Raw genomic sequence first — 13,976 nt, forward strand, 5'->3', positions numbered from 1 at the left:
ATGCCCGTTTTACACCCCACCCGATTTTAATCTCAATTGAAGTCAATGGAGAATAATATCGGGCGGGGAGTAAAGCAAGCATCCGACACGAACCTGCCCCATTCCTGCTGTGCAAGTTATATTAAAATCAGGGCTCCAATGTTACAAGAGGCTTACTTAAGTGCTTTTTGAATTGATCTTATTCTGAAAAAAAACGTGACCTGATACCTTCTCACAGTACATTTGTAACCCTCCAGGAACAGATCAACAAGTGTTTACTTATATCACTGTACAATACACATGCTTTAAAATGCGTTGAAGCCCCCAGTCAGGCCACATGGTATGCTGCACTGGAACACCCATCACACTGTGCCATGCCAGTTCCTGATCTCAACCTTGCTGGAGGAGGAGGCACCAAGCAGAAGCCAGATACTTCCCCACACGCAGAGAGGGAACATCCATGCGAGGATGGACAACTCTAGGCCACTCTTCCGCACCTCCTAGGTCTCAGGAGTTACCATGTGCCATCCGTTGAGACGTGGGGACAGACTGTCTGGTGACGCCTGTGTCAAAGGTATAATGTAAAGCAAGAGAAGACCTGGAAGAGTGGAAGAGAGAAGGGGAGGTGGGAAGGAAATATAAAACTTCATACTCAAAAATCCTGCAGTGCCCCATACAATGTTGCTTTTGTCTAAAACTAGAGCAGCTTATATTAACGTCTCAAAGCGAACAGGTTCAGATTCCTTAAAGTATGTATTTTAATATGCAGCCATCAGGTATGATTCTAAAATGAATCTGGAAATGTCCTCAGCTATTTTGGAAAATGTATATGCTTTAAATAAAAATCATTCAACTCAATTCAAGTATTTCTGTACAATAATACAGCATGTTGGAAATACAGATAAAATGTGCCAACCTACAATCTGTGCAGAGACATTGCACAAAAGCCCTTCTACGAAGCAGCAAAGCTACACTAACTAGTGCATTCAACTGAGATCTACTCCTTCCTACAGAGAGACCCAAGATCAGTAGCGGGTTTTCCCCTCTTATTGCTGCGCATTGGATTTACAAATCACACAAGCAGAAATGGAACAATGCCTGAAACGGTGCTGCTTATTAAGACATTTGCCCCACTACACATAACATTTCTGATCTGCTTTCCTGCTTTGGCCTTGAATCAGCCGCAACATAACCAGAAGTTGTTTACTTGCCGTGAGCCAACAAGCAAGAGCTTTGAAAATATTCACTTCTTCCTTCCGCTCTCTGAATGGAGCACAGATGGAATTTATAGTTTGACATTTTATTCGATGCGTCCCATGCACTTGTACGATCACACCATAGAACCATAGAAAAGATACAGCACAGAAGGGGGCCATTCAGCCCATCGTGTCCACGCCGGCTCAAAGAACAACCAGGTGCCTATTCTAATGCCACCTTCCAGCACCCGGTCCATAGCGCTGCAGCTTACAGCACTTTAGGTGCAGGTCCAGGTACTTTTTAAAACATTAAAATCCCTTAAAACATTAGAATTCTTGACAAATTGAAGTTAGAAGAACTGTATCCTAAAACCAATCTAGCAGTATAAATTTTGCGACATGAATCCAGCTCGATGTACATCCTTTGACAAATATTTCCTCAGATTGATGACTGTGGGTAGTGATGTAGATTCATTATGGCGATAAAACATAAAGGATCCAGGAAAAGTCAAACTGGACTTTCTTCAGTAGCAACTATCATGAGACAACTTCACCAATGTTTCTTTGCATTGCAGTGGAGGGGGGAAAAAGTGAATGTTTTACAAACTGAATTGGCACTAGAAGCAGAGAAATCCGACAGAGCCACAAAGAAGCTTGTTGCACTGGTAGCATAATATCTGAGCAACTTCTCATGTATTGCACACCACTAAAGCAAAGCCTGTTCTATAAAAGTTCTTGTGCAATACATCTAATCTAGTGTTTTATGTCACTCTAATATAAAAGCAGAAGCACCAAGCATAGATGACTTTATGCAGAAGTAAGTCTGAGAGGTAGCTCAGCAATGCAGCCGTCAAAGCCCTCTGCCCACCGCCGCCCTGCCCACCCCTCCTCCACACCACAGTGCTTGTTTGGTAAAACTCACCAGCACAGATCCCTGCAGGTTCTAGAGAGTGGCCAGGCGGGCAATCCACGAAGCATTTGTAAGAGCCAACAGCATTTTCACATCGCCAAGATCCACAGATACTGCTGTATTCTTTACATTCATCAATGTCTGTACAGAGAGTAAGATTATCCACCCTTATTCCTCAACTCTGCATTTGATGAACTATCTGTGCTTTTTGGCAGGCTCGGGTCACCTCTCTCTAAGCAGCGGTCTGCCATCAACTCAGATACTCCGTCAGCAAATGCAGTTGTTCAAAAGTCATGCGGTTAATATCAGATATACAAGACCCAATTTCCCCCTGGGCGCACACTATTGTCATCTGGGCAAAAAGGCTTTCTCTCTCTTTCCTCTTCAACCTGGGCAAAGTCACAATAAAGAAAAAAAATCTTCTTTCTTTTCTGTCAATCTCTAACTATGCAATAGATGAAGCAAAGGGAATAAGGCAGCCAGCAGTTAGATGGGTTAGTGCTTTAACTGGTGCACTAATGCGTTTACACTTTTTTTTTGCAGCATCATATTTTTTTTTTAATGAGTTGTTTTGCAGCAAATTTAAAAACACTTCAATATTCATCCCCAATTCAATGAAGGACTTTTAGTACAGGCTGTAACAGCAGGAAGCTATTGTGACCTTTTATGTTAATTTTACATTCATTTACCAGCCAGATTATTTTTTTTTGTCTTTCGATTGCAAAATACTTTTTCTTTGAGGAAGATGGTGCTCTCGACTTCTTCGGGTCCAGCGCAGTCAATCCTAACACACAGCCCACAAAATGGGAGATGATGTAAGATACTACAGGCAGTGGGCTCATTTTAATCTGATTTCAATTTAAATCTTGGACTGGACAACTACCAAGAGTAAAATAAAGATTCTCAACTCAGACACAGAAAGCAAAAATCAGTGCCCAAGACTAGTGCTGGCGACTGATGAGGGGAAAATCGGGCCCACCAATATTCTCATATGATAGAGTTACACGCGAGTTGTGATGGCGGAATTAGTAATGATTCCATTATATCAGTGTGATCTAACTTTGCTAAATAATCACATTAAGTAACAAATACATAAGATGTGAGTTAGTATGGGTGTGAAGATTAAGCATTTCGGAACAGCATGTACGGATAAACCCTCTATATTAAATATCACAGCACCAACTTCATATTATTCTATGGTCGTTGGTGATAAATTCCACTATGTGATACTGTATTGTAGGGAGTTATCACTTGGGCTTTCTGCAACGCCACATGTATCCTCCTGACTTCAGACCCAACCTAAATCTTGTTTCATCAACGCTCATAAAACTAACAGGAGATGCTACTGCTTTTATTTCACTTGTGAGAAAGGCTGTCGCTATTTGCTCATACAAAATTGGGATTGAAACATGACTGAGGCACGGCACGAACACCACTGGAGTTCGAGTAAAATCGGCCTGGTGTGTTACGGGCCTCACACGCTCATCAAATTAAAGTGGTAACACACCACGATCGGTTTGACATCCTTCATCCAAACTAGGCAGTGACACAGCAATGTTTCATAAAAGCAACCTTGTAATGCCTTTGTGTCAGACACGAAACGTTGTATCATGCATTTGATTAAGTCACAAATGCTCATAATAGCCTAACCAAGGACATTACTCGGCAAAGAGGATACAATAGCCAATTACAGACTCTCAGAACTCGGAACTGGTAAGTCACTGCTTCTCACTTTAAATATGCACAAAGCATGAAATATTATGTAAAATAGCAGCTCCTTTGTGTGAGTTCAAGGCAGTTACACTATCTTTGGACATAGATTGCATTTCTAAACTACTCAGTTGCAGTTTATGACCTCTTCCAAGAACTGTGTAAAGCAAGGTACTCGTTATTCTATATGTTAATCTTTTTATAGGATATATAAGATGTGCTTGACTAACTAGGTGTTACATAGTTACTCAGAGTCTACAGCACAGACACAAGCCATTAGGACCAACTGGGCTTTGCCGGTGTTTATGCTCCACAGGAGCCTCTTCCCACCCCTCTTCATATAACCGTATCAGTATATCCTTCTATTCCTTTCTCCCTCACGTGCTTATCTAGCTTCCCCATAGATGCATCTATGCTAGTCGCCTGAACTACTCCCTGTGGTAGTACGGTCCACATTCTTACCACTTTCTGGGTAAAGAAGTTTCTCCTGAATTTCCAATTGGATTTATTAGTGACAATCTTACATTTAGGACCTCTAGTTTTGGACTCCCCCACAAGTGGAAACATTTTCTCTACGTCTACCCTATCAAACCCTTTCATTATCTTAAAGGCCTCTATCAGGTCATCCCTCGGCCTTCTCTTTTCTAGAGAAAAGAGCTCCAGCCAGTTCAGCCTTTCCTGATAAGTATATCCTCTCAGTTCTGGTATCATCCTTGTGGATCTTTTTTGCACCTTCTCCAGTGCCTCTATATCCTTTTTATAATATGGAGACCGGAACTGTGCACAGTAGTCCAAGAGTGGTCTAACCAAGTTCTATACAAGTTTAACATAACTTCTCTGCTTTTCAATTCTATCCCTCTAGAAATGAAATGCTCGGTTTGCTTTTTTTATGGCCTTATTAACCTGCATCCCTACATTTAGCAATTTGTGTATCTATACCCCTAGATCCCTCTGCTTCTCTACCCCACTTAAACTCTTATTATCCAAGCAGTATGTGGCCTCCTTATTCTTCCTATCAAAATGCACCACCTCACACTTATCTATATTGAAATTCATTTGCCAATTACATGCCCATTCTGCAAGTTTATTAATGTGTTATATTTTATCGCATTGTTCCTCATGATTACTATACCTCCCAATTTGGTATCATCTGCAAATTTTGAAATTGTACTTCCGATTCCCGAGTCCAAATCGTTAATATAAATTGTGAACAGTGGTCCCAGCACAGATCCCTGTGGGACACCACTTCCCACCTTTTGCCAGTCTGAGTAGCTACGTTTAACCCCTACTCTCTGTTTTCTGAACTGTGCGACCGTTAGTTGGCCCGCAGTTAAAATGGCATGCACATCCGAATGACGCCATTAGACTGCAACTTTGCCATTTAATATAGGCCCTTGCTTCTCTGGGGTGGACGGGCCTCCCGTGTCTGATTCAAGGTAAGTTAAGATAGTGGGTGACCCACCCCTCTCCCCCACACTATATATGCCGGGTGGGGAGCTTAAAATCAGAGTTTATGTTAATGTACTGACCACCAAATTAGACGCAAACAGCATAGGTGTCAGACTTTGCTCAGTGTTAGCACTCTCGCTGCTGATTCAGAAGTGTGTGGATTCAAGCTCTCCTCTAGGGGAGTTCTCCTGGTGTCCTGGACAACATTCATCCCTCAACCAACACGATCAAAAACAGATTATCTGGTTAATTATCTCATTGCTGTTTGTGGGACCTTGCTGTGTACAAATTGGCTGTAGTGTTTCCCTACTTTACAATAGTGACTACACTTCAAAAGTACTTCTTTGGCTGTGAATCACTTTGGGACATCCTGAAGTCATGAAAGGCGCTATAAAAATGCAAGTTCTTTCTTTCTTTCCATTTCATTCTTTCTAAAACCCAATAATAACCATTCTGGTGAAAACTACAACAGAAGTGGAAAATCTAGGCTCTGAAGTCTGGAGTTATCTGTATGTACATTTCTTCTTTCCTTACTGCTAGTACATGTAGTACAATGCACAGTGCTGAAGTGAACTCTAGCTGATGAAACCTTAACCCAGAAGGGTGTGTTGATGCTGTTATAAAAACATCTCAGCCAGGAGACCACAACTTTGAAACCATAAGATTGCAAAATCAGAGCTTATGCAATTGTATGGACCACACCAAATTAGATGCTAACAGCATAGGTGTCAGACTTTGCTCAGTGTTAGCACTCTCGCTGCTGATTCAGAAGTGTGTGGATTCAAGCTCTCCTCTAGGGGAGTTCTCCTGGTGTCCTGGACAACATTCATCCCTCAACCAACAGGACATTTGCTCTACCAATGGTGAATGTGGAATTTAAAGGGATAGGCGCTATGTTGTTTCAGATTTAAATCAAATGGATGTACATATAATCCATTATTTTACAATGCGCTGGGACAGATGTTATTCTAGACTGTAATAAGGCAAACTGGTGTGACTGCAGTCACATTTTCTGATAACACAACATAAGCAACGGTGGGTTGGAATAGTTCAAGGGTCTGACATTTATATAATTCTGGGCAAAGTTACTGGAACCACTGGAACTACAAGAGCAACAGTCAAATATCCCATCTGCCCTACCAGTGTTAGTTTGTTTGCCCTTTATTATTTTGCTTCTGGCACCCTGAATTGAGGCTTTTGATCAGAAAGTGATTATGACACTTGCCACCCAGTTCCCATGCTCAATGTTTCTACGTAAAAAAAAACCGCACTGTGCGTTCCACCAATCACTACCTCTTCCCAGTAGCCTGGCTGTAATAGGGATGTCACCATGTGGGGATGCTATGCGATAATCTGCTCTGATTTATCAGCAGAGAGAAATACCAGATCATCCCATATCAAATATGGTAACGGATGTATCCTTCTATAGAATCCTCCCAATCAAAGCATCCAACAGCCTCTTAGAACGATTCCAGGGCTTTAGTCTCTGCTGTCTTATCTGGAGGACCAGTCCAGCTCCTAGTCACTGTGTGAGAAGATGTAGCTTGATTCTTAGCAGTTTATGTAACTAGTTGACGAAAAACTGAAAACTGTAGGGTGCACTACATTAAATATCAGTACTAATTATGAAAGCAGAATAAAGTTGAAATCATCAGGTTAGTGAGTGGGACATTTTTCCTTGCTATTAAACAAGTCCATATTTTGCTTTCCACCTCCCTGAACTACATGTTAAAACAGAGCTGTCGAAATATCCAAGTGATAAATTATTATTTACTGACGTTTAAATGGGATTAAGATCAAAAAACTGTGCTAATTATACTCACTCACATCACCCATCGAGGATAATGATGTTAACTCTTTCTAACCACTAATTTTTTTTTAGAAAGAAACCTATTTAAAACTTTTAGACTTTGAATATTTGAAAACTTCCTCTATAATTTTTAGTGTGGTTGCTGGGCTCAGTATGGGTGTTTGTACTTGTAACTAGGGACAAACTGTTATCAAAATTAATATACACGAGGAAAATATATTTAGCAAATTGCTAGAATGCGAAGGAAAATAAACATAAGGTCAGGAAAGTAAAAAGAAAAGCAACTTTTCTCATTCACTTTCCCTGGACAGGGAGAGATATTGAACTCAGCTGGGTCGTCTGGATCAAAGGAGGCAAAATAGAAAGAAAGGGTCCACCCACAGCACTATGGAGTGGCTAGATCAGGAGTGCCACTGTCAGCCTCTATGGAGAGATGGTGGAGGGGCAGACGACCCAGGGTTCTGATCATGGAGGATAAGCGTCATCCAGGAAGCACGTTTGGAGGGAGATTGGTTTTAAAATAAAAAGACAATAAATCAAAAAATAAAATGGTACCATTTACTTATAAAGGAATGACATGCTAGGGGCAGAGAGAAAAGAAAATACACTCTGCAAGTCTGGACACAGTGGCCAGTGTAGGAATGATTAGAAGTAGCAATCTGATGAATGATGCTCGTCTGCTCCTTCACACACTACAGAGACACCTCTGTACTGCATGTGGTAAGCTAGCAAAAGTTGTGATAACCTTTGGGCTGCTCTAAAAATGGTTTACATGATGGATGTAATTTAAAAAAATACAAACCTTAAGTTCCTGTCACTTTACTGTTAACGTCTTGATGCAATTAGAACAAAAAAAGTCATAATTTACCAATGCATGTTTCACTTGTTGGGCTGAGGCGGTAGCCTCTGGCACATTCACATCTATAGGAGCGGTCAGTGTTCACACAAGTGCCGCCATGGCATTTGGTGCCATCCGCGCATTCATCAAAATCTGAAAAATATACACACTTCACACATTAAACACAATCAAATCCCGCAGGGAGGAAGGCTGTGGAAATTCAGCAACAGCAACTAAAATGAAATCTATCTAAAACACTATCTATGTATAGAGAGAGAGAGAGAGAGAGAAAGAGAGAGACTGAGGAAGAAGATGGAGAGAGAGACTGGGGTGAAAGAAGGAGAGAAAGAGATTGGGGGGGAAAAGGGAGAGATAGACTGGGGAGGAGCAAGGAGGGCAATGAGAGGAGGAGACTGAAGAGAAGAATGGAGGTGAGTGAGGGACAAGAACAGGGAGAGCACTCATTTGCAAAGACCACTTAATACCTGTTCTCTCAGAAAATTAATGATTCAAAACTTGGCTCGATCTTAGCAGAACACTGCCAATATTACTTTAACAAGGAATGAATTTCCCTTTCTCCATCTCCTCCCCCCCCCCCACCCACTAAAAAAAATTGCTGGGAGTTACACAGGGGTAAAGATCATTCTTAGTACTCCCATATGAAAATAGCCTGCACCACCTCACCTGTCAGTCACATGTTTTAAATTCCCCATTTCTATCAACTGTGCGCCACCATGGCTACTTCAGTATCAACTTGCTCATTAACCAGCCACAGCACATTTTCGCTACGCGTGGATTATGATTAATAACTCCATTCAACTCAGGCACAATAGGGTTTAGTGAGTTTTTGATCTTTAGATAAAAATCATGAGACTGATTTAATGCCAAACGCCTTCACAATGATGTTATTACTGTGCCATGCTTCACTGAGATCACACTCGAGTTCTTTCACAAGGACCTCAGTACCAGGTACAAAAGCCTTTAAATCTTATATCCAGGGCTAATTAAAAGCTTTGTTTTCTTTCTTAAGCAAGCAAACATAATTGGCTATAGTTCATTCTATTGCACCCAAGGCAGTTTTCAGTCAGACGCACGCACGCACATACAGAGAAAGAAAAAGAGCTTGTCTAACATAAGCTAATAAACCATAGTACCAGATGTGTCATGCAAGCATTCGCTGCAAGGTTACAGAAAATTTAACAGGGCCTGTCAGGGCCCTTTAATTCACCAGACTGGAAAATTTCATCTGCTACGTCTAATTAGCATTTGGAGAAAAAAAAGCCAGGAATGCTTGCAAAAGAAAAATGTAATTAGAAATAAAACATATTTGATCCCCTGGTGTATGATCAGAATGCCAATGTTTGCTAAGTGTTGGGCTGAACACTCTTGTTAGGTCAAATGGTGTTCACAAGGAACCCATAGGGGATTGTTCTACACCAAATATTTTCTCTCGTCTAGACAAGGCAACTCTTGGACTGCTGAAAAGTTTCTGTTACTGCCAGAAAGGGCATTTGTCACAATAATTGGCTTAAGAAATCAAGGATGATGGGTTAACATTCTGACAAGATACACTGACATTTCAGGTCAAAAATGGCATTTGCTTAAATTAACAAGGCCTACCAGTAACAAAAAAAGGTTCAGAATTTACAAGACAACTGAGTTAAATAAAATTTTACCCAGAGCTTGCACCTGTGTTCGGTTATGTTGTGAAACATAACGAGATAAAACCTTGTTAGCAGACTGCGTGATCCTTGAAAACTCTGAAAGGAATAACTTCCCATTTTAAACCTTTTGCTGCTCTCTTTCTGTCTATCTGACTCCAATCTATCCATCTATCTATAGTCTTTTTCAGTTTTGTTTCTCCCTTCATTCTCTTGAAGGCATGACTTGGGTACAGTCCCACAGAGACTGGCAGCCCTCTGGTACCTCATGCAAGTTGCCGTTGTTTGCACATGTGGTCCTGGACAATGAATGCTGGCAGATCATTCAGCTATGAGAGACATCACAGCCGAGGTTAATCCCGTCCTCACCTGATATCCATAAACATGCAGGAGTCACTGGAGAGCGATCAAGAGGAGAAACCCTAGCCAGAGGTGCAACTACATAATAAAGAGTTTGGGGGGTGGGGGGTTGGTTGAAGGGAGCTATTCCTGGATTTGATATAGAGAGAGAAGAAACAGGGAACTTAACTGGTGCCAAAAAAACTGGGGCAGAGGGGAACATGTCTCCCGTTACTCCCCTCCACCTCCAGTAGCGACACTGGCTGATTTTGCCCTTCTTTGAATTCAGTATACAGGATGACATTTCTTTTTTTAATGAAAAAACAAGAGCACATCTATTTTTCTCTGTAATTAATGACGCAGAAACATGCACCCTTGAAACATCCAATCTGAGAGCAACATTTCATCAGTAGGTAGGTAGCCTCCAAAGATCAATCCATGCACCTGCTCCACTGAGATCAGCTAATTCAATACAAACAAAGTAACAAATTTGAGATTTTCCTAATCTGCATGGCTCAGTTGCACAGTTTCTCTCGCCACAGATGCTGCCTGACCTGCTGAGTGTTTCCAGCATTTTCCGTTTTTATTTCAGATTTCCAGTATTTTGCTTTTGTTTTTCGGCTCGGTTCCACACTGGGTTAGTGCATTGACAAGTGGGGAGTATCTACCTGTATGATGATCTAACTATTGTGGGCACTTATGGACAAAACAAGTGACAGAACATGCTCAGTAACAAGATTCCCCTGAAGTAAAGATGTATTCAGTTCTGTGGGTTTATAGTAAGAAACATGGCCTGAAATGATGTTGCAGAATCCTAGTGTACAAATGCTTAACGCATTTATACAAAACTGGTTTGACTGCTATTTGAGCCAAATAAACTGTTAATGCCTCTGTTAAATTGTGGAATTTCTTTGGAATGCTAAGATCATACGACGTCATTTCATTGCCCATTTACCTCTTTCTAATGGAAAGACACAAGATAAAGATTATGGCATCCAAGTTTATAACTCACTACAGGATAATCACAAAGCTTCAGGATTCTGTTTATGGTGTGACATGCACATAGATCTCACTGCTAACACCAGACAAAGGGGTATCAAACGTGATACTGGTTAGTAAAATAGGGAGTCAACGATTTAGAAAACATATTCCAACACAGCCAGTTATTCCCCCTTCCCCATTTATAAGAACACTAAAAATAGTAGTTAGTCAATAGAAGAATCTATTATTTAATTGACAAAATAAAGTATATCTCATTTTTCTTAACCACCAATACATAAAGAATCTGAGTATGGGCTGGGCGGATCAGATTATGTGCCGTCAAATCCCTTATTTTCCAAAGGGAATACTGCCCTCTAATTTTTCACTGGTTTTTCTCATCTTTTTGGTTTTACTGGGCTGCTCAGTCCTACAAAGGCCTCTGACTACACTACTTAAGTCACTTGCTAGCAAGTATAATGGGACAAGCCCAATGAGGACTCTCCTTTGATCCTCGTGGGGATGCACCTGGCCTCTGCTAGGCACTTCCTCCTGGCAATGCTGTTGAGGTTGGGAATTCAACAGTGTGGGGAATGGAACCTGCGCAGTTCTGCATGTTGTGCTCTGCCACCGCCTCATACTAATTTCTTATGTTTTCAAATCCTCTTTCCTGTCTGAAGGCAAAGCTGACTCATGCTGAGTTATATTTCCACAACTGTGATAGCCTTCCCATGCCTCCTTCCTGGAATCTTACAGCGTAGAAGGAGGATATTCAGCCCGTCGTGCCTGTGCCAGCACTTTGAAAAAGTTGTCCAATTTAGTCTCACACCCCAGCTTTTCCCCACAACCCTGCAATTTAGTCCTCTTCAAGTACATGTCAGATTGCCTTTTGAAAGTTCCTATGGAATCTGCTTCCACCACTTTTTCAGGTAGCGCGCTCCAGATCTTAACAACCCACTGTGTGAAAAGATTTCTCCTCATTTCCCCTCTAGTTCTTTTGCCAATTGTTTTAAATCTATGATCTCTGGTTATCGACCCACTTGCCAGAGGACACAGTTTCTCCCTATTTGCTCCATCAAAACCCCATATAATTTTGAATACCTCTCTGTTACTTCATCAAAGAACTTCAAATGGTCATTCTTTATGTGTACGCTTGGTCGGTGAATATGGAAAATTATTCAGCAATGGTGCATCAAGGGGAGGCCGGTCCGGTCATCATGACATCCACACACTGACATCGGTCAAAACGGAGTGGGAACCCTGGCTGACTGTTGCCTCCCAGGGACAGTGACACCAATAGTAGCGTCCTCACTGTTGATCTGGCTGACATCAATTTTCCATTTTTAATATCAACTTAGTGAAAGCAAAACCAGTTGTGTATGATAGCCTAGTGGTTATGGCATGGGGCTGGTACCAGAAAAAAAATGACCATAAAAACTGCTGGAGTTATAAAAGTCTAACTGTTTCACTAATGTCCTGCAACATCCCCTCCAATCCCCCCCGCAACCAACCCCAATCTGATCAGAGCTACACGTGACTCCAGTCCCACACAATGTTGTTGACTCTTAATGCTTTCAAGACAATTAGGAATGGGCAATAAATACGACCGCACACATCCCAAGAAAAAAAAGACCTTGCCCTTTTTAGTTTTTCTCTCCGTAGTAATCCCTTCTGTTAGGCTGTGAGCTGTACATTACTAAACCTGCAGTGTACCCATCGCTGGGTCTCACCTTCACATTTCTGTCCATCTGACGAGACTGTGAATCCCTGTTCACAAATGCAGCGGAATGAACCCTCCGTGTTCAGGCAATCCCCATGAGCACAAAGCTCTGGCGAAAGGCATTCGTTTACATCTGGGGGAAAAACAGCACTTGTGTCTCTTTGTGGAAAAAAAATTGAATTTGTTGTATATTTACACACACCTGTAGTTACATCAATCTACAGCACAGAAACATGGTATTCGGCCCAACTGGTCCATGGCAGCATTTATGCTCCACACGAGCCTCCTCCCACCCCTCTTCATCTAACCCTAACAGCATATCCTTCTATTCCTTTCTCCCTCGTGTGTTTATCTAGCTTCCCTTTAAATGCATCTATGCTATTCACCTCAACTACTCCTTGTGGTAACACATTCCACATTCTTACCACTCTTTGGGTAAAGAAGTTTCTCCTGAATTCCCTATTGGATTTATTAGTGACTTATCTTATATTTAAGACCTCTAGTTTTGGACAAGTAGAAACATTTTCTCTATGTCTAGTTATCCTTGTTAAAGGGAGCATCAGGGTTGAGTGACTGAAATGGCTTGCTCCAAAGCAACTCAACTACAGAGCTGTTATATTGGCCACTGGGAAAAGCTAACATGCAACAGAACTAATATCTAATGTGGCGTTTACCCTCTAAATGGTTTTCACGTTTTATGTACATCAAAGCACAGCACTTCTGTTGAAATTAGATTATTGTTGTGCACAGCTACAATAATACTGGAGAGCTGTGGTCTTTCAAACTCATATTTAAATCAGAAACTTCTATACCCTCTGTGTACTTTTATCTGTCTACACGTACACATTTGTAGGTATATAATTTTTAATTCATTCTCAGGAGATGGGCGTCGCTAGCAATGCCAGGATTTATTGCCCATCCCTAGTTGCCCTTGAGATGGTGATGGTGGGCCTTGACCAGCTCTCCCACAGTGCTGTTAGGTAGGGAGTTCCATGATTTTGACCCAGCGACAGTGAAGGAACAGCGATATATATCTAAGTTGGGATGGTGAATGACTTGGAGGGGTACTTAGAGGTGATGGTGTTCACATGCACCTGCTGCCCTTGCCCTTCCAGGTGGTGGAGGTCGCGGGTTTGGGATATGCATGGGATTACCATGCTGATTCAGGGGAGATGCTGTTTTATAAATGTGGGCCTGCTAATCTCCAACAGGTACTGTCCCTCTCACACACAGCAGAGTCACCCATCCACAACAGGGTTTCTCTCCCTCTCTTCTCCGCATCCTCCTGCTCAACAGGGCCTTCCTTCCCCTTTTAACAGGGCACTTCCCATTCAACAGCTTCTTTTTCTCCACGTTACAATTCCTATTCCACCCCTGAATAGGATC

General features: G+C 41.7%; 1 protein-coding gene across 6 annotated transcripts in view; it reads right to left on the reverse strand.

The window, feature by feature from the left end:
- ltbp1 (latent transforming growth factor beta binding protein 1) overlaps positions 1-13,976 on the reverse strand; it is a 304,945-nt gene that overhangs the window by 76,800 nt on the left and 214,169 nt on the right. For 3 of the 6 annotated variants that reach the window (XM_067988679.1, XM_067988681.1, XM_067988684.1), the window contains 3 exons: positions 12,601-12,723; positions 7,923-8,045; positions 2,098-2,226 (listed from right to left, as the gene is read on the reverse strand). In XM_067988679.1, the coding sequence (XP_067844780.1) occupies positions 2,098-2,226; positions 7,923-8,045; positions 12,601-12,723 (375 nt within the window). The remainder of the gene's footprint in view (positions 1-2,097; positions 2,227-7,922; positions 8,046-12,600; positions 12,724-13,976) is intronic. The other 3 variants (XM_067988683.1, XM_067988682.1, XM_067988680.1) reach the window with 2 other exon arrangements.

The sequence above is a fragment of the Heptranchias perlo genome, chromosome 8, assembly GCF_035084215.1.
Source record: "Heptranchias perlo isolate sHepPer1 chromosome 8, sHepPer1.hap1, whole genome shotgun sequence".
Taxonomy (NCBI): Eukaryota; Metazoa; Chordata; class Chondrichthyes; order Hexanchiformes; family Hexanchidae; genus Heptranchias; species Heptranchias perlo.